This window comes from Phaenicophaeus curvirostris, chromosome 12 (genome assembly GCF_032191515.1).
Source record: "Phaenicophaeus curvirostris isolate KB17595 chromosome 12, BPBGC_Pcur_1.0, whole genome shotgun sequence".
NCBI lineage: Eukaryota > Metazoa > Chordata > Aves > Cuculiformes > Cuculidae > Phaenicophaeus > Phaenicophaeus curvirostris.
Window position 1 is genome coordinate 17,430,334 of NC_091403.1, and position 26,084 is coordinate 17,456,417.

General features: G+C 42.2%; 2 protein-coding genes across 2 annotated transcripts in view; both read left to right on the forward strand.

Moving 5' to 3' along the window:
* Window positions 1–1,885: 1,885 nt before the first annotated feature.
* IREB2 (iron responsive element binding protein 2) lies at window positions 1,886–25,152 on the forward strand. Its single transcript, XM_069866880.1, has 22 exons — window positions 1,886–1,959; window positions 2,881–2,970; window positions 5,021–5,186; window positions 6,295–6,432; window positions 8,396–8,617; window positions 10,375–10,444; window positions 11,626–11,809; window positions 12,315–12,454; window positions 13,247–13,418; window positions 14,686–14,786; window positions 15,251–15,367; window positions 16,046–16,205; window positions 16,862–16,997; window positions 17,713–17,797; window positions 18,361–18,517; window positions 18,836–18,960; window positions 19,240–19,344; window positions 19,621–19,763; window positions 20,113–20,260; window positions 20,349–20,471; window positions 21,132–21,317; window positions 21,929–25,152. Exons 1-22 carry the CDS (start codon window positions 1,941–1,943, stop codon window positions 22,037–22,039), a joined length of 2,898 nt encoding a protein of 965 aa, XP_069722981.1. The 5' UTR covers window positions 1,886–1,940; the 3' UTR covers window positions 22,040–25,152.
* PSMA4 (proteasome 20S subunit alpha 4) overlaps window positions 2,059–26,084 on the forward strand; it is a 37,330-nt gene continuing 13,304 nt past the window's right edge. Inside the window, exon 1 of the mRNA XM_069866930.1 lies at window positions 2,059–2,063. The gene's annotated coding sequence lies outside the window, so the exon portion shown is untranslated. The remainder of the gene's footprint in view (window positions 2,064–26,084) is intronic.

Sequence of the window (26,084 nt, forward strand, 5' to 3'; positions counted from 1 at the left end):
GCTAAAGGATTCAGCACATGAGGAAGAAATACTCCATACTCCCTAAAATTCCTTTCCTTGGACGTACTGCCCTAGCAAAGTCAGCCTTCAGCCAACTGCAATCCATTACAGAATAGGTGAAATGGTGCCAGAATCGTGGCTGCTCATGCAGCTGTGAGCAAAGCTTTTGCAATCAGTGTGCCAAGTCATTCTGTAACGGTTCAGGAAGGCAAGGGCAGTTCAGGACAAAACAGGTGCAGGCAAAAGGGAAAATGGACCAACTAGAGGCTGACTCACAGATATCTTTTTGGTAATCTCCTTGGCTGCTTGAGCTTGGTTATGAGATCTGGCTGCATTCATGTCTAAACCCTAGATATTATCTACGCCCCATAGCCTGGAGAAACTAGTATTGCTTGACTTGGTCACCACTGTGAGGTGACCTCACATACTGCCTCTGTCACACTGAAAACCAAGGCAAAAATAAAATTACATCATCCAACTGAGAAAAAAGATCACCATTTGAAAGCAAGAAGAGAAGAAAACTATGAAAAGAAGAAAGCTTCTGAAAGAAATCTCGCATTGGAAACTAAGACCAGGGCAAGGTTATGCCAGGCTTGATGACAACACATCTTTCCACTCTTTCCAGCGTGGGCTGTGCTAATGTGAACGCTCTGTACCAGGAGCAGCTGAGGCGGGTTTAATGCTCTGCCCTGGAGAGACTTGCTGGTGTAAAAGGCCATCTGAGTGGTGAAAGGCAAGGATGGGATGGACTGCAGCAAAGAGGCAAGTCCTGGCTGCTGTGGTCCCAGGTCAGCCTGGGTCAGTGCTGTGGTGGGAAGTGGGTGGACATTCTGAACTCCATCCCAGCCTAAGGATGTTGAGGCACTCTGCTCAGCGCTGCTACGGGAAGCAGACGGATGCCCTGAACTCCACCTCAGCCTAATGACTGGGGCACCCTCGCCACTGCTGGATGGATGCCCTCAAGTGGAGGAGGCCGAGGGGAGACCTCATTGCTCTCTGGCCTCTTCTCCCAAGTGACAGGTCGAGAGGGAATGGCCTCAAGCTCTGCCAGGGGAGGCTTAGGCTGAACATTAGGAAAAAAATTTTCACAGAAAAGGTCACTGGGCACTGGCAGAGGCTGCCCAGGGAGGGGGTTGAGTCACCTTCCCTGGAGGTGTTTAAGGGACGGGTGGATGAGGTGCTGAGGGACATGGTTTAGTGATTGATAGGAACGGTTGGACTCGATGACCCGGTGGGTCTTTTCCAACCTGGTGATTCTATGATTCTAAGTCCATCTCAGCCTAGCAATGATCAAGCACCCTGGTCAATGGTGCTGTGGGAAGTGGACGAATGTCCTCAAGTCCATCTCAGCCTAAGGTGGCCGGGCAGCCCGCTCAGTGCCGCTGTGCGAAGCGGTGGATGTCCCCGACTCCCCCCCTCAGCCTAACGACTGGGGCACCCCGCCGGTGCTGCGATGGGAAGCAGATGGATGTCCTCGACTCCATCCCAGCCTCACAATGTCCAGGCTCTCCGCTCAGTGCTGCTACGGGAGCTCCGCGCTGCGCAGCTAAAGCCGCAACTTCCCGGCTCCCTCCGGGCCCCGGCGCGCGCGCGGGAAAGGCGAGGCGGGGCGGTGGCCAATCGCAGCCCCTCCCGGACTGCAGCCCCGCCCCCGCCGTGACGTCACCGGCCGCGCGGGTACCGCGAGAGCAGGCGTCTCCCCTCGCTCGGCCACAACTTCCGCCCTTTCCGCGAAGTTTCGCGAGATCTCGCGCCCCTTTCCCCGCGGGATTGGGGGGGTGGAGCAGCGCGGCCCAACTCTCGCGAGAGCTCGGCCAGCGGTAGGCGGAGCGCGGGGCGTCTTCTCGCGAGATCCGGGCACCTCCCCCACCCGGCGCCGCTCCCCCCACCCCCGGCCCCGCCGCGCTCCCCTCCCCGCAGAGCTAATATGGTCGCCGGCGATGGACGCTGTCAGGACAGGTCAGTGCGAGCGGCAGCGGGGCCGCCGCCTCCCCGCCCGTCGTTTCCCTGCCCGCAGCATCGCCCCCCGCCCCGCTGCTGCGAGGCGGCGCCCGCCGCCCTTTGTGCGGGAGCGCAGACCGGGCCGCGGCCGCGCTGAGGCGCCGGGCCTCCTCGTCCCTACCTGTTCCCCCCCGACCTCCGCCTCCCCTCCGTTTCCTTCCTTTCCCCCCTTTCCTCCCTCGTCCCACCCGTGCCCCCGGTTCTCCTCTCAGCAGCCCCCGTTTCCCCGCACTCCCTCCCGTTGTCTCCCGCTCCCCCCGACGCTTTGTTCCCGGTGCCGCCGGTGGGAGCGGGCGGCAGACAAAGGCTCGGGGCGGGCGGCTCTGTTCCCTTCAGCTCTTTGGCCCCGGGGGGTGGATCCTCGGCTCGGCCCCTTCGCCTGGCGAGCGACAGAATCAAAGCGTTCTTTGTGCGAGCCGCCGCTATTCTGGGGAAGCTCTTTATTCTCTCCACCTTACAGCCCTTACGAGATTGATTTTTGTCCTTGTCGTTAGCCTGCGCTTAATGCTTTATGTTTTCCGCTATATTAAGACCCGTATCTCTCATCTGAGTTGGTGAGGTGCCTTTATCCGGAGTTGGAGATTGTAAACCGAGACAATAAAGGTCAAATGTTTTCAGGCGTGTGACTGTGCCGATTACTCGCATGACGTGTATAAACCTTGTGCTACGGATACAGTTAAAATTCACCTTAGTCACACATCTGCCTCATAAAGTGCCTCGATCCATTTAAAAGCCTTTACATATTATGATGCACTTACAGTTATAAAGGAAGGTTATTTTTGTTAAAATCAGAAATGAGAAGCTGTACTAATGAGTTCCCTATCAGTCCTCAAACCTTCCATCTTTCATGGCTGTAATCTCTGTTTTTTTCACCCCCAGGAAGCCCTTACGAGCCGGTAATTGAAGCATTAGGAAACTACCCACAAAAGAAGTTCTACAATGTCTCAAAGCTTGGAGGCGCCCGATATGGTAATGATACTTTGTAGTTGTTTGCAGTCAGGATGGGACCAGCAGTAAGCACCCACCTCACACTGCTGTAAAATGTTAGGAGATGCAGTCATGAAGACACAAATTCTTAATGACTGTATTTAAAAGCTTATAGTTTTCCAAGCCGTTATTGCTTGATAAAGGTGATGGAGGGTAATACTTCATGTAGCTTTTTTTTTTTTTTCTGGTAAGGGAGAAAGCGTAGGTGTTGCTGGACTTCAAATCACTGTTCCAAATCAGAATAATTTCTCTTTTGGAAAAACTGAAGTGACAGAACTCCTGTAGGACATTAAAAAAAACAAAACCAAAACTGTACTGTAGTTTTGTACCACTTCTTGGTGTTCTAATTGCAGCTTACCAGTGCCTTCAGATAATGGGTAACTGCGTGTTCACCAGAACGTAGTTTCTACTGCCTAAACTCAGTGTGTCTTTAGTATGTAATATTTTGGTAACTAATGTGTGCCAAAAAGACTTTTATTTGGTCCCTGTGTCAGGGTACCTTTTAAAGCGTAAAAACTATGCGCACATGTAATGGGTAGGGAAGGCGTGTGAGCTGGAAAAGGTTTTACTCTTGCAGACAAACAAAATGCGCTTTTATTATTCTCTCCCTTTGATTTAATGTTAAATTGCTGAAATATTGACCTGAAGCACATATTAAAAGTATTTGGGGTTTTTTTTTTCAGTTTTGCTGGTTTATGAGGTCTGAATTACTCTCCTATAGTAACAAAATTTATGATGCGTTTCTTAGTTAAAAAAGTACCAGTGGATATTTCACTTTGAACCCATATTTGACAGCAGGAATTACTTCCCTGTTGTTTGAAGTGAAGACAGAGGCGAGCTAGTGCATGGTGGCTGCTGAAACTTGTGTGCAACAGCCACGTGCTCTTGGAGATTTCCACAGCCTGTAATAATGAGGTGGATCTTTCAGATAACCATGTAAGAAGGATGTAGAATGCTGCTGCGTTTGGCTTTGTCCAGGGGAAAGTTGTAGTGTGGTAGTAACAAAACCAGTCACCTCTAGAGCAATTTTCTGAAAGAGCCTTGTGATGGGAGTGGAAATATAAACAGAAGATGCTACTTTAAGTTAAGATGCGCCATGAGGCTTGGACCAGCAGTGGATATTCCTGAAGATATTTGCAGGAGGAGTCTGTCTAGACTAGAGTCTTTGTCTTCCAACAGAAACTTCTGTGCACAAGTTGGAAGCATCATATTAACTATGTATTAGCAATATATTAAGTATAATTTGGGCATAGTGTAGGACAGCACTGATAGCAAGTCCAGCACCTGGAGTTGCTCGTTGCATTTGTTACTTGAACATCAATTTTGGATTTTAGCTTTTTGCCTTCTACCTTGGGGCTTCTGACTATAATCTGACAATAAGTGACTGTTTAAGTTAATCAGATTACTAATGTAAATGTTAATTAATTTATTTGCCAGTTTCCTGGGGAAATCTGATTTTCTAGTGTTTAAAATAGTATTTGGTTATGGGGAAGGTGGTAGCTTAGAAAGAACTGAGAATGATTTAGGGCAGACGGGGCATCTGGAAATCTGGTTCAGCCTCTTGCTGAGACCAGAGCTTATTTGGAGAGCCTTTCTCAGTGGAGCTTTGCAAATCTGAGGATGGAGATTTTACCACCTCTCTTGATCCTGTGTTTAACCACCATCCCTGTGAACAATTTTTTTCCTTATGTCTGGTCACAGTGTCCCTTCCTACACCTTGTGCCTTTTTTTTTGTACTTTCACTGTGTGATTCAAAGAAGCCAGGCCTCACCTTCTTTGCAGTTCCTCTTATGTTGTGGATGAGCACAGTCAGCTGACTTAGTTTTCTCTTCTCTGGGTGAGCAAGCCCGGGCCTCCCTACTGCTCCAGTGTGTCAGCAGCCTTATAACCGTATTGGAAGGCTCCTGTAGCTCCATCCTTCCAGTCCCTAGCAAAGTGGGTTTTTTTAGAAATGTGAGATTGTAATTTTGAAAAGAAGTACATAAGCCGAAGGCGTTGTACTAATTGAGTTGGTTACTGTGCTTTACCCTAGATACTCTGCCTTATTCTATACGAGTGTTGTTTGAGTCCAGCATCCGTAACTGTGATGGCTTCATAGTGAAAGAAACAGATGTTATGAACATCTTGGACTGGAAAACAAAACAGAATAATGTTGAAGTGCCCTTCTGTCCTGCCAGAGTTGTTCTTCAAGACTTTACGTAAGTGTGTGTACCCCAAGAACATGCAAATCATCTGTGTAAACTCACTCAGTTGTGTTCACAATCCTTTGGCTTGAAAATAAACAGCACCTAGCCTTTTGATACTAAAGTGCCTCTCTTTCTCAGTAGGGACCTATGCACTGCTTCTGCTCCCCTGGTAGATTCTTCTTAATTACATTGGATGCAAGGATAGGAGGTGTTGCATAGGGCACCCTGCCTTCAGTGCAGGTTGACGGGGCTGGAGCTGTTGGACTACATGAAACACTTGACAGGATAAGAGCCAAAACACAAATGGAAGTAGTGACATTTTGGCTGTAGCCAGATGACTGAGGGCTCGTGGAAATATATAGAGTTGTTGCTTGAGATTAAAGATTAAATACTCCTTGCTCCAGAAGTACATATAATCCAATTGAATCCATGAATAATACATATATTTAAAAAGAAGTCTTTTAGAATATTCATTTACTTTGTGATTTGAATATGGCATAGCAGTCCTTCAGCAGTTTGCAAATATTAAAGTTGTTTTGCTGACTCATTAGGTATGACTTTATTAAGAGGTAAGATAATTAAAAAAGGAATTCTGATATTAATAATTAAAACTAGGCAACTTCTGCTTAGCAAGCAGTGTCAGGAATATTTATACTGTACTGTGTTATTTAAACATTGTCCTGTAAGTTTTGTACTTCAGGTGCACTTACCTATGTAATGGCAACACGAATGTTTTTGTAAAATGTGAAGAGCTTCAGAAATGGCTGACTGTCAGAAGAGTAATCACACACACAAAACTCTTAACGTATAGCTCAAGTGTTGTTTGCATAGCAAGGTTCTATCCTAAAGGTAAAAAGTATCTAAAAATCAGAGTTGTAGGGAAGTGCCATCGCATTTCAGAAGCGCTGTGAGTCAAAAGAGAAATGTACTTCTCAAGATTTTCCTGTGTTCTTGTTTTCAAGTTCTTTACGATTGAGAGCATAGAATAGGAGGGATTATCGGAAATAGAACTTGGATAGGCCTAGACCTAGATAAAGTTAAATTTGAGAAGAAGCTTGTGTTTCAGTGAGTTCATGTCTCATGTTGTTACTTTATGTTGGTTTTGTTCCACGAATGTTAGTGGAATTCCAGCAATGGTAGATTTTGCTGCCATGAGGGAAGCTGTGCGAAATGCTGGAGGAGATCCTGTGAAAGTCAATCCTGCCTGCCCAACTGATCTCACTGTTGACCATTCTCTGCAGATTGATTTCAGCAAATGGTAACGTACCGCTTTTCTGTGAATAATATATTTTTATCTGATACTGCACTATGGGTTCACTTTGGTCTTGGTACGATTCCATCAATTCTTCAGTCATGTCTGGATCCCTGGAACTAGACCTGATGGTATCTGAAAGAGAGCTGGATTAAAATGGATAAGGTGATACTCTTGAAGGAGAGGGAGAATGGTTATGGATGAAGCTGACTGATAACCCAAAGGAAAGAGATTGCTGAAATAAAGGGATCTGTTGTGGTTTCCAGAAAATATATCTTAAAAGAATGAGTTTGTAATTTTGCTTTGCCTTGTTTTTACTGTTAACACTAAACAAACCTTTTTTTAAAGCATGACTGCCTTGTCACAGCTCGTGAGAAATGGCTTGCAATGCTGCTGGACGTCTTGAAAGACTGTCACTTCAGCCCATAGCTTATGTTTATGGGCCTGGATTTTACAACAGATTAAAAAAGGCTGCATATATTTGCGGAGGGAGAAGTGTGCTTGTAGGAGCCTGGAAAAGTATTGGGACTGGAAAGCTGGCAGCCTGAGTTTCCTTTTCTGACAGGCAGTAATGTGATGAAAATAGCCTGGGGCTGCCTTTTGCTAGAAACATAATACCGCAGAAGACAAAAAAACTCATGTTTTATTCAGTATTTGCTGACATAAACACTAAGTAAATAATGCAGCTCCACTCCACATTCTCCCTCACCCCACCTTTGTGGAGCCTTTCAAACGCCTGCAGAATTGTGTAAATTGCTCAAGTTCTTTGGGAATTTTAAAAGTTTATGGGGCAGAAGCCTATGGTCAAATGGGTGTGAAGGTATGAATCGGTTCTGTAGACCTTCAAAGTACACACAGGATTCGGTTTGGTTTGTATTGGAAGAGTGAAGAGAAAGAAGCTACAGATATCTGCTGTGTTGCCTAAATGGTGTTTCAGTTCTGTGGTCTGTTCGTTCCTGTGTCTGCAGAGGCAGCAGATGCGTTTGCAATTAGGCTAGCCTGAAATTATCAGAGAGACCAAGTGTTGGCAAGAGGTCTCAACATGCTGCATTGTAATGATAAATCCAGCCTCTGTACTTCAATTTTTTGAAAGCTTGCAGGATCTCAACAGCTGGTGGCATGTGATAAGAAAGCCTTCCCCACAGGGTGGTTTGTGTCACTCTTGTAGCTCCCATCTCCTGCTGATCATGGACCAAGTTGGAATTTAGACAGCGTATCCTCTGAGGCCATACATTATTCTGCAATTTGATAACCAAGTATCTTTTTGTTACTGAAGCAGAGAAAGCAGTGGCTTTAATTGCATATCCATGATTTGGTAAATCTCAAGAGGTAAAAAGTCATTCATTTTTCACAAGTAGTTTTCCTTACTCTCATGCGAGGACTCAATATGGTAGCTACTGAATGTGGTGTGAGGGTAGCGTGGTGCACAGTCTTTATCTTATGAAAAATCCCAACTTGTCTGTCTTGCTTCTGACCGACTTGAATAGCGTGTAAAATTTGTCTGAGCCTTTGAGGATTTATATAAGAAGCTAAATTAAATAATGAAGTTACTTTTCTTTCCTTGAGAGAGCTTTGTCTATAATCATTGCTCTGTGGATTTAACAAAACGTGCAGTATTCTCTTAAAAAAAAGACATGTTCAGCAAGTCCCCCATCTGAATGAGGCTCTGCCCACACCTTTGAAGTGGCAGACCGGGAGTTTAGCCTTTGCAACACAGTTTAGAAACGTTTCTGGTCTGTTGTGGGCAAACCAAAGGTGGTATTTATCAGGTGTCCATCTTTCAGGCAGTCCAGCTTTGTTCACTTAACTAATGTTGTGTGGTTGTAAGTAACTAAGCTTATCCAGTGGTAGTTTACTTTGTAACAGAGTTGTAGTAAAATAACTGGGTTTTTTTCAGGTATTTTACAATCTGTTGAAGGGATTGGGGAAAAAAAAAAAGTCTAAATTATTCTTCTGTTTAATGTTACAGTGCAATACAGAATGCTCCAAACCCTGGAGGTGGTGATTCCCAGAAGACGATGGCAAAGGTTTCTCCAGTGAAAGTGCCGTCTCGGAAACCACCCTGCCGGGGTCAGACTAGCTGCAAGGGGCCTTGCAGCGCTGGAGATGCAAGTCGCAGCTCGGGACAATTTTCTGCGCAGATTGAGAACACGCCTCTCCTCTGTCCTTTCCATCTTCAGCCGGTGCCTGAGTAAGAGAGCTTCCTGGTTTTAATTATTGCATCCTTCCGTGTGGTTAAGCACTGCCTGTGACAATTGATAGTGATTGTTTTTTCTGAACATTCTTCTGTGCTCGGTCGCATGTGCCACGGACAGGCTTCAGCATCTCAAAAGAGGTCTGGTAGAACAGATTTGAATTGGTCTACCACAATTTTTTTTACAACGGCTTCACTAAACATGGTGCTGCTGGCCAGCTGTCTGACTCGTGGTTGTGATTTTTAACTTGGAATTTGAGAATACCCTTGTTTCTTTACAAGGACAACAGAGCAGGGGAGTAATCTTTTGTATGTTACAAAGTAAAACCCAGTGAGTAAATCAATGAAGCACTGATTTATTTGTAAATGTAAATTTTAGTTTTTCTGTGAGAACTTTTCAGAAGTCTCTGGCTCTTGAAAAACTAAGTGGCCTGTGCATCAGCTTTTGTTGAGCTGAGACTCAGTGCATATCCTGCCTGCATATAATGGCCCCGGGGAACCTCATCTTCCAGATTTTCAACGTTATTGGTGGTTCATTGTGTACCATTCCATCTTGACAATTGCATGTCAACGTCCTCCTCTTTCAGCTGCCACCTCTTTAGTCTGATAGGCAGTTCAGATCCCTATCTTCCTGTGCTTGGCAGCTGTAGAATATTAAAAGCTGATCAAATCTGTCCTATGGTGATGTAATGCCTATTGTCTTGGTGATGTTATAGACGTGGAAATATTCCTGCACAGTACAGGTGTAGGGATGCAGAATAGTGGGGTTGTCAGCAGTATTGGTGTTTCTGGCAGCAAAACAGCGGTGGTGTTCACAAAGCTGCAGTGTGAGCGATAATAGTCCCCCAGAACTTTGCAAGCTGTCCAGCCACTAACTTCTTGACACTGCGGAGGAGAAACGGAAGGGTCACGGTGACACCTTTGAAAAACTGAGGACTTTCTTGCTGGTGCAAAGGAATTTTGTTCCCTTTCTTGTCCACCTTCTCGTGAAGAGAAAATTTCTTCATGGAAAGGGTTATCAGGTGCTGGAACGGGCTAGCTAGGGATGTAGGGGAGTCACCATCCCTGGAGGTTTTTTAAAAGGTGCGAAGGCAGGGTGCTCAGGGATATGGTTTAGTAGTGGGCAGGTATGGTTGGACTTGATGACATCAAACGATTCTGTGATTCAAAGCAGAGGTTATTCCTCTTAAATGGTAGATTACTCCTTTAAAATGAATAGCAGTGTTTTAATAAATAACACTTCTTAGGATAAGATGGTTCACTTTATGAGGCTGTTGTGAGGAGTACTTGTAAGGGAAAAAATGTAGCTTGGAAGCAAATACAGAAGTGGAGAACAGCCATGATTGCTGTGATGTTCTACACAGTCCTAAAGGGCAATACTGAACTAGTGAACATCTTGGTTCTTTGCTATGTTAAGCTTTGAGGTGTGCAACCTGTAAGACCACTGATGAGAGGGGGGGAAAAAAGCTTCTATGTATTGTAGCACCTGCTTGTAATAGTTCTCTTAAAATGAGTATTTTTGAGATCAAATGCTTTAGGCGAACTAAAACATGTTCAAGTACAGCACAGATTAAATCAGTTTTCACTTGTTACAGAAAACTTGCCGCAAGAAAAGAATTAACCTTTGTTCTAATAAACCACTTCAAATTTTGCTGCAGGCTTGAGTGAGTCTTTCATCAAACAAGCAAAGATAACAAATTATTCTTCTGTAATTTGAAATTATGACACTGCTTGTAAACCTGATCTCTTCATAGGCCCGAGACAGTATTGAAAAATCAAGAGATGGAATTTGGAAGAAACAGAGAGAGGCTTCAGTTTTTTAAGGTACGTCTGCACCTGTGGGCTCTCTGGTGGTTTATGTTTAAGGGCTTGCTCCATGTACCTACCATTGTTAAGGTTTAGATGATTAGTTAGATATAATCATTTGGAAATGTCAGACTTTCAAATCTGAATTTAGTATGGGAACAAGAATTGGCTAATAATATGGTTTGTGACTTTAAATCTAAAACCTGTTAGGCAGCAGAGATTTTAAACCAAAACATTGCTTAAAGGGGAGATAATTCTTTAATTCTAACTTGAAAAACTTAGTACTGTTTGGTTCTTGCCAGCATGAAGGCAGTGGACAAAGTAAACGTTTATAAAGCATTGGTCTTGTTAATGCTTTTGAACAAGCTCAGTGCCTTAGGTCACAGTGAGTTTCTGGATAGAAGGTATCTCAAGTATGGATAAAAGAACAAATCTTACAGAAGCTGGAAGCCTTGACTAGCAGCTGCTGCTGAGACATTGCTGCTCTCAAGGCTGGGCAGCAGTGCTGGTAACTTGTTTTTAATGGAAGTCTTGTGCGGTGAACACTGGCTCCTTTGTTGCTCGACAGGATCTGGAGCACTGGTATTTGATCTCACCCACTACTTTTGTGGTTTAGGAATCCCCTGTGATGACATAAAATCTCTTCATTTAGATAGACTAGGAGGTTTCTTAATGAAAGTGGGCAAATTAACTTTTACATTATTAAAGAGGGAAACTGCCAAGCTGAATCTTGTTACAAGTTTCCATGTCAGCTTTTTTAAATCCAGCATCCCAAGTCTGCACGTAGCAAGACACTTCTATAAATTGCATCCTCGCTCCCATGCAGAAGTGTAAAGCCAAGACTGGATCTTCTATAAATACAAATGCTTAGGTTCTGTTGTCTTAAGTACCAGTCTTGGCTTGGGTTGAAATTGTTTGTGTGAACTGGAAGGTGAGAAGTTTATGCAGCCCTGCTTTTGAAAGGTAGGTAGGAAATATTCAGCCTTCAGTGGGAGTGGAACGAATGGTTTTGTTTATGATTAACATTTTGTAGAATCCAAGGGGATCACATACCTCCGTATGATAAATGAGCAAAAACCACTTGCATAGATACCAAGTTCTGTTTTATTGCATCGTAGTTTTGTCATTTCAGTTATGTACTCAGAATTGACCCTACCTTAAAAGCAATTTTCTTTTTTCTCATTTTGGAAAAACTACAGTGGAGTTCAAAGGTTTTCAAGAATGTTTCCATAATTCCACCTGAAACTGGAATGGCGCACCAAGTTAACTTAGAATATTTGTCAAGAGTTGTTTTTGAAGTTAAAGATTTCCTCTATCCCGATAGCGTGGTTGGCACAGATTCCCACACAACCATGGTAAATGGCTTGGGTATCTTGGGCTGGGGTAAGTATGCTAAGAATAACTCGACCACACTTCAAAAGGCACGCTAAAGCATTACTGAGAAATATTTTCTTCCTGCTGGATGAGTCTGTCTCAAGCATAACACTCTGTCTTGAATTATTCTTCAGAATGTTTTTTGTCTAAAAGTAATCTCAACTAACATTTCTTTCCATCAAGAAACTGTTGTTTGTGATTTAACGAGAAAATGGCCCAAACCTAATTGATATTCAGATATGTAGTGTACATGCAGTATAAAATTTGTGTGAGGGTTTCTCTTCTCTTGGAAGGTTAATTTTAGATATATTTTCTGGTTGACTCTGCAGTCTAACTTGAGCAGTAGTCATGCTTGATTTAATTTGTCGTGTACAAATATTTAACAGAACTTAAATGTTTCTTGCTCTAGCCTTTAGGCTTAGTAGGAAGGGGTTTATTAGATTTTTTAGAACCTCAAAATATTTGGTATTGTTGCTTTTCATCAGTTCAAGTAACCTTGATATTCTCCTCCCAGGTGTTGGGGGGATTGAAACGGAAGCGGTGATGCTGGGCATGCCGGTTACCCTCACTTTGCCTGAGGTGGTTGGGTGTGAGCTGACAGGCACAGCCAGCCCACTCGCTACATCCATAGACATTGTTCTAAGTATCACAAAGGTAAGAGCTTGATTCCTTTTTTAATGTCTGTTGCAAGTTCTGCCGATGGTGTTTGAGAGCTGAAGTAAATGCTGCGAGTATTTTTAGTATACCTTTAATCATGGTAATGCAGAAAAATACAAATTATCTCTAACAGTTACCCAGTGCAGTGATTTTTCCCTTCCTCCTTTGCAGTGGTTTATTCACAGGCCTTCTTTCACTAAAAAATAATGTTAAAAAAAAAAAAGGTATGTGTACAGGTTGGGGGCAAGAAGAAGCCTTCTTTTCAGTTTTGCTCCTGTTGGAAGCATGTAGGCTTCTCTAGCACAGAAACATTTCCTGGACTACTTTGTCCGAAAATATTCCTGGAAGGCAGAAGGCCTGTGTGTGGTTGTGAGCTGGTGTAACTCAAGAGTACATTTCCTGAGGGACCGAGCTTTGCCAAAGTGGCACAAACTGTCACTGTTACAGTATGTGAAGAAGAACTGGCACTGAAGCAGTGAGGAGCTGCAAATTGCTCTGAAATACACTTTCTGACATGGCACTTGAAGAGGCGTGTATCTGTTTTGGACTAGGATATGTGAAGAGCTCTGTTGCAGATGGAGATGTGTTTTACTGCAGCTTCCTTCCAGTGCGGATTCCTAGAAACCAGTATCTTAATGGGGCTTGGGTTTTTTTTGCAAATGTGAGCCTTAAGGTTTTCACTTTTTTTGTTTCAAACGTCCATGACTCACTCATTGTAAATTGTTGCAATAAGTGTTGCTTGCATTATACCTGTTCAGATAACGAATGTTGTTGTGTTCTTTCCAACAGCAACTTAGGCAAGCTGATGTCGCTGGAAAATTTGTGGAGTTTTTTGGGAGCGGGGTTTCCCAGCTGTCTGTAGCAGACCGAACCACGATAGCGAACATGAGTCCTGAATACGGTGCTATTCTGAGCTTTTTCCCTGTTGATAATGTGACACTAAATCACTTAAAGCATACAGGTAAAGATGAAATTACAGTAGTAGTTGATTGTAATTGTGTGGCAATACATTCTTACTTAAAATTATAGTTGTTAGAGATTTTCTGCAGAGTTCTGATGTGGGTTTAACGTATAAAGGTCTGCTGTACAGTAACTGGCTGTGACACAGCATATGCTTGGCCACAACTTTTATCCAGTAGAATCTCCTGCATCCTAGTAATACCTACCACTAACGTTGTTCCATGTATATTTACTGTTGGCTGGCTTTGTGGGACGCTCGGTATGTGGCACTTAGGCCTGAGTTATTGACCTGCTTATTGGTATGGATGTTTGCTGTGGCCCATTTTGGCTCCATGTATGCAGGGAGGCTGCAGTTTCTGCATGCACAATGCTGTGTTGACAGCCAATCTGCCCTTGAGGTTTGTGTCTGCTCTGGTTCTTCTGTCTTATAGCTGATTTGCTATCATCATGTTGTTTTCAGCATCCAGAGTCTTTGTGACTGAAACACGGGTAAACCTTTAAAAGAAAAGTATTAAGTTCTTATTTACAGTTTGACAAGTGATTGGCATGTAAGTCATCTTGATGTGAAACAAATCCTTTAACCACCTGTGCAAAGTCAACATCTAAAATGATTACTAGAAGTAAATGAAACCACAAAGCAAATCACAACACGTTTCTGATGTTTTTCACAATTATTTTTTTTTCCTTTAAAAAGCAGTGTTTTGCTGACATTAAGCTAGGCTAGAAGGATGTCAGTTACTTTGCAAGCTACTGCAAATAGAGCTGAAGGGACACAGAAAAAAAAAATCATTGGTGTCAGTAAGCCTTTCTGACACTGAAATCTGTCACTTTTCAGTACAAGTTAAACATTTTTAATTCTGTAACAAAGATGTTTTGTCTGTGAGTGCATAGCAAATGAAACATTTTCTAGCGGTACCCACCAGTACTGGCTGTTACCAGCTTACCACATGATTTGTATTAGAGTAAATCTTAATAGAGAATGGCTTTATGAACTTTAGGGACAAATCTGTAAATTTGAGTTGCAACTGCTTGAGTCTGGACAGGTTATTTTGCTTGATATAAGAAGGAAAGTTAAGCTAATTAAAAATTAAGATTATTTGGTTTGTGTATAATTCCTGAACAGCTTCTGAAGGTTGAGTGTATAAGTGGTGGGCTTTGAAAAAAAGTACTTTGGATGATATACCTAAAATGGTCTTAATTTCTGAGAGATGTGTGTTTTGTTTTTTTTTTAATGCGTCTTTTCTCGTGTTTGAAATAACCTTCCTAAGGTTTTGACAAGGCCAAGCTTGAGGTCATGGAAGCATATCTTAAAGCTGTGAAGTTATTTAAACATGATGAGAGTTCTTCCAGAGAACCTGAGTATTCCCAGGTATGCTTGAAATGACTTCTTCCTGTGTGTTTGATTCCCATAATAAATAACTGCTGCTGCTGTAAGAATTTTGTATCCCACTGTAATTTTCACTGCTTTAATAAAAGTTGCATTTATGAATTCACAATTTTGAGAAGCAGAGTATGTTTAAAAGTAGAGATGGGGTGGAGGAGAGAAGTACAGTAATGTTCATGTCAGCTAGCAGATACAGAACTCCTGTTGCTCCTGAGTGATCAGGTGAGTCTTGGGGATGGTTGTTGGGGATAACATTAAAACTCTTTGAGTAAGATGGATAGCCTTTTACAGAGGGCAGCCTGGAAAGGGGAAGCCCAGAGCCTGTAATGTCTCAGAACATTCAGATTTTAAGCAAAAGAGGTATTGGATGTTTCAAGCCCATTGAATGCAATGTTGGGCTGGGATTAGTAATGCATTCTTTTTCTTTTCTTTTTCATTTTTTTTTTTAGGTAGTGCAAATTAGTCTAAGTTCTATAGTTCCATATGTCAGTGGTCCCAAAAGGTCCCAAGATCGAGTGGCTGTTAATAACATGAAAAGTGACTTCCAAGCCTGCTTAAATGAAAAGGTTTGTACAAACCGCTTGCAGTTTAACTTGGCTTCACAGGGGAAATGTTTTTACTCTGAAGGTGATACTTTTGGTTAGGAATATGCGTAGGTATCTAAAAATGTAACTAATATGGGAATGCATCTCCATTTTTAGTGTTAATTATAAAGTTGAAGAGTGGCAGGAGTATTAGAAGCTAGTTCGCTGGCTTGTAATGAGTTGTATAATAGGGAATGATTAGTTATGCTGGCGAGAGAAATTGTATCTGGTCATAGATCACGGAACGGTCGATGTTGAAAGAGGCTTCTGGAGGATGAGTGTGGAAGAGCTGGAGGGTATGAACTGTTAACAGACGCAGTCTCCTTCCTCTAGCTAAAATCTTTGATATGTTTGTGATTTAGAAAGAAGTACTGCATAGAATTACACATGTACTCAAAGGATTGTTCTCTGTACATCAGGAAATGAAAGTGCTTTTTGATTGGCATTTGTTCACAATTGTTGTAAAGTAAAGAAATAATGAAGAAAGAAGGATAAGACCACTGTAAATATGGAGAGAGGCATGAACAGAGGGCTGCTTTTAAAATCTGCTTAAGGTTTCCTAATGGGACATGTTATTTTAAAATGAGAATTGACTTGATCTTGCTGTAATGTCATACTTTATGTGCTATATAACTGCTAATGTGTATTCTTGTCATCCAGTCTGGTGTTAAAGGGTTTCAGATTGCAGCTGAGAAACAGAATGACATTGTACCTGTTCAGTATGAAGGAAACGAATACAAGCTATCTCACGGCTGCATTGTCATTGCTGCAGTAATCAGCTGTACCAATAACTGTAATCCATCTGTCATGCTTGCTGCAGGTAAGTTATGACTAGTGACAACTAACTTGATCCTAACGGTGCTCCTGTGTATACACAGCCGTTGCCTTCACTTTTGTACGTTCTTCTGTAACGACCTGACCTAAGGGTTTGAAACTGCAAACTTTTAGTCTTAAACTTGTCGTGCTTTCTGGAGGTTATACTTTTCAATAACACAATCTCAAAATTTGTGTCATAAAGCAGAGGTTGGCTGCAGAACCTGGAAAGAAAATCCCTATGACTGAATAGTTGTTCTGTGCTTTAGCCACTAGTTAGGAGTATCAGTTAATGCTCTTAGACCTCACTTTCTTCCTTTGAGGTCCTCTGTGGCCAAAGGCAAGCTTCCTTTTGGGGTTCTGTGGTCTGTATCAGAGGAATAAGTGGATTTGCACTGTCAGCTTGAACACAGGAAAGATTTTTCTTACAGAAAAGAAAACAGGCATCTGTGTTATAGGAGTGGGAACAAAAACCTGAATTATATTATGAGGGAAGAAAAGGCAAGTAGTTGCTTGAATAATTTAATAAACTGAAGGTCTACTTGTTCTCTGGTTTGTTTGTTTTTTTCTGCTTGTGCTTAATTTAACTAAGGTAGCATCATATATGTTTTCTTTTAAGGGAAATACAGAACATAAGCTGTCTCTTTTTTCCTGTTTTCATAGGACTCCTGGCCAAAAAAGCTGTGGAAGCCGGCCTAGTGGTTAAGCCCTACATAAGAACAAGTTTGTCACCAGGCAGCGGAATGGTGACGCATTACCTCAGTTCAAGTGGAGTATTGCCGTACCTCAGTAAGCTTGGGTAAGTTGTGACTCCCACTTTATTTGTCTTTTCAGGCAAATAGGAGACACGCATTTTATGCAGGTTGATGAATACGGTTGTGTTTCATTTTGGATTGGTTGGTTAATTCTCAGCTTCCTAGATTGTCATTTTAGCCACTAGCTGACTTAAAGTTGTGGTTTGCTGCATTTTATTCCCACCTCGCAACTTAGTATGTGTAGATCTCTGCCTCATCTGAGCTCTGTTTTTTCAGCAGCAATCTACTTAATTGTATCTTACAAGACAGGATGCACTTGTTTATCGTTTTAAAAGTGGAAGGTGGATGTAAATTTGTGAAGACAGTCTGCTAGTCTTTTCTTAACATTGCTGCCATGGTGGGTTGCTGAGCTTGTGTTTGGGTGCTCTTGTAGCAATAACAATTAGATTATGTCCATAATTCTGTAACAGTGCTGAGCTGTGTTCTGTGAGGGACAGTAGCCTTTGCTGTGCCATTAGCTATAGAAGTAACAATGTCTTGAGATATTCTATGTGACTTATCTCAATCGGTTACAAAAATGTTACCCTATATTGGTCTGCTTACACCAGTGAGATGTAGTGTCTGCTGTTCACTTCCTAAAAAGTCTCATTGTCAAAGGGAAAAAAAAATCCCTCTATGATAGCTAATAAAAGAAAAAGCTGTTCTGCTAACAAATTGCTTGTGATCAATGTGCCATTTGATTGATTTTGTCTAACACAGGTTTGAGGTTGTTGGTTACGGATGTTCCACCTGTGTTGGGAACACTGCCCCCTTGCCGGAAGCCATCAGGAATGCCATAAAACAGGTAAGGCGCTAAGGCTTGTTGGACACAAAAATAGTTGTCACCCATTTAAGCAGTCAAAAACTACAGTATTCTGTGTAAAATATACTTGGCTGGTTTGAACTTTGCATGATGGTTTTGCACGTCTGCATGTTGGAGGGACACCATACAGATCTTAATTAAAACATAAATCCATAGGATCTAATCTTACGGAGAGTGTGATATGTAGATTTGGTATCGTAAGTGAAGATGAGGGTTTTGAAGAGTGACGTGCTTGAGTGACTTTAACCAGCACTGTCTAAACAGCTGCAGAATTTTTTCTCCTGTGTAGCAGAAGGAAAACATAAGAAATTAAGTCAGTAGAGGAGTTCCCTGGAGGGACTGGAGAACCCACCAGAGGGTCAAGAGGGAAAAGGAGGAGAAGGAAGAAGGTAGCGGGAGAGCACAAAATGCCTTCAAATTGAAATGTTAGAATAAATATTTGAGGTTGCATGCTAAAAGCACATCTGACTTAGTCAATAAAAAAATAGCACAAGCTGTTTAAGTACCACAAAATCCTAGAAAAATATAATGAGTCTGCCTTTCAGGGAGATATAATTGCCTGTGGAGTATTGTCTGGAACCAAGAACTTTGAAGGACGTCTCTGTGACTGTGTCCGGGCCAACTACCTTGCTTCTCCACCACTAGTAGTTGCTTATGCTATTGCAGGCACTGTTAGAATAGACTTTGAAACTGAGCCATTGGGTAAGTGTTTCCTTACATCTTCTATTTCTGCATCTAATGCATATGTACATTGACATGTATTTTAGCTGAAGTTAGAAACCTGATTCTACTTCAGCTCAAACTACAACATTACAACACCAGGATATTTGAAGAGAAAGCACGGTTGTATTTGCTGTTTCTAATAGCTAAAGTAAAGAAACAGAAGTAATTTAACAGATCAGATTCTTTGCGTGTCTGGTACTGTCTCTGAAGACCTGAATACATACATATTTATGTTCTGATATAAAATCTAATATTTCATTTTTTCAAAATAGCTGTTCTTTTTAAAATCTTACTCAGGCACTGGCTTTAATGGCAAAAGTATTTACTTACGAGATATTTGGCCCACCCGAAGAGAAGTTCACACAGTGGAGGAAGAGTGTGTGATATCATCCATGTTTAAGGAGCTGAAAGAGAAAATGGAGGTGAGAATGGCCTTTTGTTCTTAACTTAAAGACTGTAGCTTCATAGTAGTTTACAATGCCTTCCAGCTGAAAACAATTGGTTTGTCAGCTATTTCCATTGCTGTAAAGGAGGGCTTAACTGAAATGGATGCTTGTATTAAATAATTGATTCTTAAGTAATATCCAATAAGGTAACTTGTATATAATAGAAATAAAGGAAATCAACAGTAAGTCTTTAGCTGTAGAGTGTCATTCAATAGCTCTGTTATTTTTTGTTAACTCTTTTTTTTTTTTTTGTAGAAAGGAAACAAACGGTGGAATTTATTGGAAGCACCTGAGTCAACTTTATTTCCCTGGGATCTAAAATCTACTTATATCAGATGTCCCTCCTTTTTTGATAAATTTGTAAGTACATTGGATCTTTCTGCCAGACTGTTTGCGTTACCTTTAAAGGAATAGCTATTCCAGTAAAGCTTCAATAGTTAAGCAACAATCCTATTATCCCTGATATTTCTCAGTCTTTTAAATACTAGTTTAATCTGTGGAATGAGTAGAGCCTGTACCTCAAAGTGCCACCATGTGTTGAAGATATGTTTTAGGTCTGTAAGGACACTGGAAGAAAAACGTGTTTCTTATTTTGTTGGCTTTTTTCCCCTCCTACCCCGGCCCCTTCTCTTTTAGGCCAAAGAGCCGGTTTCACCACAGCCAATTGAAAATGCCCATGTCCTGCTCTACCTGGGAGATTCTGTAACTACAGATCACATCTCTCCTGCTGGAAGCATTGCAAGGAGCAGTGCTGCTGCCAAGTATCTGACCAACAAAGGGTAAGGACATCTCATGTTTAGCAGCTCCGGTTATATCTGAGATCTGCCTCGCTTGCCAAATAATTGATCAGTGTGGTTGCTGTCCTTTAGACATGCCTGTCTGCAGAAAATGGAGATAAGAGGCAGATAAGCGAAGTAGTAACTGTTACTGGCATTTATAAGCAATTGGCTGTCTTGCAGTCTCTGTAAAGCACTCAGTCTCATTGCTGCCGTTAGAGTAATGTCTTCTGTCAAGTGCGTGCCAGCAAAAACACAATTTACTGATCTACAAATCGGGTGACTGAAATATCGTTTTACACCAGATAGTCTTTAATTACCCATTCCCTCTTAAATATTCTTTTTATTGTAGACTTACGCCTCGTGAATTCAACTCTTATGGGGCTCGAAGAGGTAATGACGCTGTGATGACAAGAGGTACCTTTGCAAATATCAAGCTTCTGAATAAGTTCATAGGAAAACCGGCTCCAAAAACAATTCACTTCCCATCAGGACAAACGGTAAAAATTGTATTTGTTTGTAAGTCTACTCTGAAATTGTAATGTAGGTTTAGAGCTCACTCAAACTGTTTCACTTTGTTATCCACAGCTAGATGTGTATGAAGCAGCAGACTTGTACCAGAAAGAAGGCATCCCTGTAATTATTCTAGCAGGAAAGAAGTATGGACTGGGTAGCTCCAGAGACTGGGCTGCGAAAGGACCTTTTTTACTGGTACTGCTGGTTTGTTTGGGATTGGGGTGTGTCTTTTGTTTTGTGGAAATACCTAAAACCACATTGTTTATTTTAGGACATGACTGTGTTTAGAAACTGTCTTCCATCTTGAGAATAACACTGCATTTTGTTTTTAAAGATGTCTCAGTAATTTCTTTGCAAGAATCTTCATAGAATAAGATCACTAGTCAGGATAAATATGAATTTCCTGATGTTAATTTATCATCCCGGGCTCCAGACTTGGAGATAAATTGGACATTTATCTAGTGCTGACCTCTGTTTGGTCTGTGGGCTATTAAGGATCTGCTATTGGAGACTAATTTCCACTAATGTTCAGAATATGTGCCGAGTCAGCCATTTACTCCACATGAATAATGGAAATGACTGCATTTGGTCTGGGATTTCCTGCCCGCCAACTACAGCATGGTCACTGACTGGTGTCAAATTCCTTCTCATAGTGTTTGGGCCTGCTCCAGCTTTTTTGCTTTCATTTAGCTGTAAAGCTAAAAGATGTTATGTGTTTGCTTGCAGGACTCATACAAATTACCCTCACTGCTCTTCTGTTAGGATTGACTGTGAACATAGTACATACTTGAAGCGAACTTCTGCATTTCACGCTGACTACAATACTGAAGTACAAAATCACTTGTATTTTTGCAGGGTGTTAAAGCTGTCCTAGCTGAAAGCTACGAGAAGGTTCATAGAAGTCAGTTGATTGGAATTGGCATCGCTCCACTCCAGTTTCTTCCTGGGGAAAATCCAAGCACTTTGGGTCTCACTGGCAGAGAGCAATTTTCTATATTGTTCCCTCCAGAGCTGTCGCCTGGAATGACTCTGCATATTAAGGTATCTTTGCAATACTTTTTTAATTTCTCTATTGAATATGCTGATGATTGAAAGCGCAGAAAGAAAAGTTAATCCTGGTGACTGAAAGCAGGAAAAACCAAAACTTAATTCTCTTTGCATGTAAGTGTTTAGTCTCACCTGAAGTTCATCATGGCTGTTGAAGCTTTCCACAGGACATGGACACCTATGCTTTCTGTGGAATCTGGAATTCTTGATTGTTCTGAGCTTTGTTTCCTCCCCCTATGGGCTTTGTATGAGGGCAGAATTGAGTCTTGTCTCTCAGTCGAGCTTTTGTGAAGACAGTTGCAGCTCTTGGAGAGAGGCTGGTGTAAGGGGTCTGTGTGCCCATAGTAACAGAGCTAGTGCCATCTTAAGGAAAGTGTTCTCTGTTGTCACTAGGCACGTAGCACACTGCTAACCAGATCCAAATTGTGCAGTAAGTAAGGCTTCATTCTGTTCCCAGCAGTGCCTCAGAGCCACAGTGGCAGATAAGTGGGTTGAATTTGCTTGTGCTGAGGAAAACTTGGGGTTGGAATGCTAACTGAGAATAAGCAAGGGGAAGTGAAAGCAAAACTCTTAATTGGTGTCTCTGTTCTGCTTTTGTTTTGAAGACAAGCACTGGAAAAGTCTTCAGAGCTATTGCCTTGTTTGAAAATGAAGTGGAGGTCACTTTATACAAATATGGTGGAAGTCTAAACTTTGTGGCTCGAAGATTCTTATAGTAGCTACTGACTGTGGGTATCTTGCATAACCGGTAATTCTGAAAATGCCTTGTGTGAACCCAGGAATCCGTACTGTGGAACTGCAAACAGTCCTCGTGTGCTCAAAATTACTTCGTCCATGGATGTAAAAGATTGTGAATCATTGTAACTGCAACAAGATCCTTCCTGATTTTAAATAATATTCTAATGGTGCTATTAAACATTGCTAAATTCAACATGTGTATTGTGGCAGAGAGCTGTAAGTATGGAGGGGACGTTTTATCAAACCATTTTGTAAATAAACTATGCGAAATCTGAAACATTGTGCTGAAGATTATTATGGAAGGTGATTTTCTGCAGTTGTTTCCACTTGGTTTTTGCACCTATAGATCCATGTATCGCTATGTGTTGGTATAAGGGTAGAACTTGGCATGGAATGTTAAAGGCCGAACTTCTTTTCCTTTCCATCCAGACTTAAAACAGATACTCAGTTTTGTATTTTTTGCTCTTTAGGTTATGGGCTGAACAAGAAGCAGTACACATGAGGCCCGTGGTATCCTGGATCGCAGATCATGACTTTCTTAGCTTTACTGTGTGTGAGCTTACAATTCATCTGGATCCAGATATAAAACTGCTCATGCTAGGATATATTGAGTGCTTAGCAGCGTCAGTTTTTCACGGGGAATATCTCTGTGTTTAGAAGAATGCTCAGAGTGGTTTGTTCAAGCAGGTTAAGCATGGCACCCCAGCTTTTTGCAAGCTGTGGTGTCTTCCAGCTGAAGTCTGTCATGCCCGCTTCAAGCAATGCAGTTTGTCATTTATGACACCAGCTTTTACCGCATTGTCTGCAATATCATTAGATAAAGTACCTCCTTTTGGTATTTTAACCTTTAAAACTCTTGATAAACCTTTATTAGGACTGTTTAAATTGCTCTGCTGTAAGTGTGACCTGTGTCTAGCAAGTTACGCTTGTTCAGTGTTAAACAGTTGAGGTAGCCATGCTGCCTTTTAATGCTTTCTGATGTGCTGTTGGTTTACAGCTCCTCCAAGCAGACATGGGATTCCCCTGCTGAGGATCCCAGAATACTGAACAAATCCAAGTCTTACACCATTGCAACTTCTCTAAATTTAATGGTTGGCACATGGGCAGTAAAACCCCCGTTCTGTATTTCCTAGTGACAGAAGGTGCGCAGCGTCTGTGTATGCGCTTGCTTCTTGCCACTTCATTGAGTGTTGAGAGCTTGTAACTCGTGCAAGTGAGTCCTCAGCTTCAGGCTGCTCCTGTGTCTTGAAAAGCTTCACAAGACCCCTCACAGCTTGCGTAGAGATTAATTAATTTATTTTGAAGAACAAAACTGCAATAATTTGCCTGCTGTTGTCGAGGCTTTGCTTTAAGATTTTTTTTGCTCTTGATAAACATTGTCTTCGCTATTGGAACCTTCGAGAGGACCGTGTTAGCTTTACTACACTGCTTTCAGTTTTTAACCAGGCACTAAGGTCACTGACTTGCCAACCAACAGAAGCACTATTAGGATCTTGCACAGTGTGTTTCCGGCATTCCTTTAACAAAAAATTTTAAACCCCCTAACTTAATTATATCGTTACAATATGCTAATTTTTTGACAGTTCATATGTCAAATCTGTGTGACTTCACTGGCATGATTCTGTACACATTTTTTGTTTTATTGGACACAGCTCCCTAATGTTTGCAATTCTGTATGATCTGTTTTGGTATTTCACTAGTTTTGCTGTGGTTTTCTTTCAGTAAAGATGATAACCATTCCGGTGACTCCTGCTGCTGATACGGGGGATAAATCAACGCCTTTTGAGTGCTCTATTCAACTGAATGCTGAATGAGTTTATGCCGCTGTACGCTTCTAAGTTTATCTGGCATTACCGAGCAGATCTTGTTTTCTGTATGCTGCCTAACACTATTTTTTTTCCTAGCTGAAAGGTATATTCTTGATTTAATTGAAGAAAATGCATGTGATTGGGGAGCAGGTAGGAATTTCGTGCTAGCACCTAACGATGCCTCGTGCAGATGAATAAAACCACACCTTCCAGCCTGTTTCAGACACGTAACTGCTAATGCTTGCACAGAACACGGCCTCCCATCTGTTGCTTCAGGAAACAACAGCGATCCAAGCCATGTCAAGGTAAAGCAGTATTGTGAAGTTAAGTGCAATTTCAAGAGGTGCGACTTACCCACAGATTGACACCAATAAAACCAGTCACCTCATTTAAGAGATGCGATGGGTTTTGTTACCCTAGCGACTGCTTTAATTGTGCTGCGCTCCTGTCTCAGTGAGGGGCCGCTGTTGAGCTGTCTGGCACAGTTGCTGTTGGACTGCAGGCTGCTGCCCTTGCCGCTGTGGGAGCAGAGTGGGCTGACTCCTGTCCTGTTCCGCATGCCTCGCGTGTAGCGGGGGCTGCGGCGAGCAGCGCTGCCTCTGGACGCATCTGCTCCCTGCCTGGTAGGGAGCTGCGGCAGGGAACTCCTGCCCGAGATGTGTGGTAATGTGCCTGTCCCCTCGCTGTCGTGCAGCAGTGAGCGCTGTAGTTCCCAGGCCAGGGGTGAAGGGAAGACATTTAACTTTGGACACACTGCCAGGATCCGGTGGGCTTTAGCTGGGAGGAGTGACGCTGCCCGCAGTGGGCAGGGGTGGGGTGCAGCACAGTCAGGATTGCTGTGATCACACACAAACCAGGGGTGTTCCAGTAGACCTCTTTAGTACCTTAACGCGTAGGAGGAGTTGTACCTGTTTGAAGAGTGACTTGATGTTAGATGTATTTAATCTAGACCTCTCTCCGGTTTGATCTGGGGGAAGAACTTGTTCCAATTTTTCTATGTTTTCTCTCTTTGTGTCCCTCTTCCTCCCTTCCCCTCCCAAACTACAAAGCTTTGGGGTAGTGTTGATGTTTATACATTTTACGCATAAGTATAAAGACATGAATCTGTATATTAATCATATTTATGCAACTGCAAATTAATGTCTGCTGTTTAAAGCCAACAGAACAGTGTAAGTTTTAAGTTCAGTAAGTATTGTATAGATATATTCTAAGGTCAATTGATGACAATTGTGCATAAAATGTTACCGATGCTGTAAATTATTTTTAATAAAGAAAATTGTAACACAGTTCTTGTATGTTACCATCTGTTTTGAATAGAGAACATAGAATACATTTACAGTGGTACTGTCGGTACATATTGAAAGGGTGGAGGAGTAAGTAAAACAGTGTAATTATGTATGTTTGTGTTTCTAGTCGTGAGTGTCTCACACGTGGGCTCCCAAAGCACATTTTGTTGGTTCAGAAACAGGATTTCTGTTAGCTGCATTCCAGATATGGGTCTGGGTATGAGGACTATATTGTGTGCTCTTTGAATAACCTATTTGTTTTTCTTCAGGAAAATATCTACTTCAGCGTAGAATCTCAATCAAATTCTGTATTCAAGGAAGCTGTTGACCAAGGTTACGGTTATGGCACACAGCTTACAGCGATGACAAGGTCTTGGCTTCAAATATTGCTGATTACTTTTCTTGTGGGGTTTTCCACACCACCCCCCCCTTAGGAATTTCAGGAGAGTTTAATGCATAAATCTTGAAAGCAACTAAGGTTTGTGGTTCTTTTAATTGAATCTACAATGCCCTGGGACAGGACAAGTGTTCCCAGTCCGAACTCTGGTACAGTCTAAGGGACATTGCAACAATGATGCCCCAGGTTTGTCACAGGAAAATGATCTTTGGTCAGAGAGGAGTCTGTTCTGTACTGATAAAATGATTTAAGCAGAATATTTGGATGCCAGCCTTTGTTTCTTCTCCTGGCAGCAGGAGGCCTGCATGTTGAGCTGGTGAAGGTGCTGAAGAACAAGTCGTATGAGGACCGGCTGAGGGAACTAGGGTTGTTTAGGCTGGAGAAGAGGTGGCTGAGGGGAAGCCTTATCACTGTCCACAACCACCAGAAAGGAGGTTGTAGAGAGGTGGGTGCTGATCTCTTCTCGCAGCTGGCAAGCAATAGGACGAGAGGGAATGGCCTCAAACTGTGCCAGGGCAGGTTCAGGTTAGGC

What these genes read in the sequence shown, in the direction of transcription:
- IREB2 (XM_069866880.1), top strand. An exon ending in AGAGGCTTCAGTTTTTTAAG is followed by an intron (nt 10,445 to 11,625) that starts GTACGTCTGCAC and finishes GAAAAACTACAG; the next exon opens with TGGAGTTCAAAGGTTTTCAA. An exon ending in ACTTCCCATCAGGACAAACG is followed by an intron (nt 20,261 to 20,348) that starts GTAAAAATTGTA and finishes TGTTATCCACAG; the next exon opens with CTAGATGTGTATGAAGCAGC.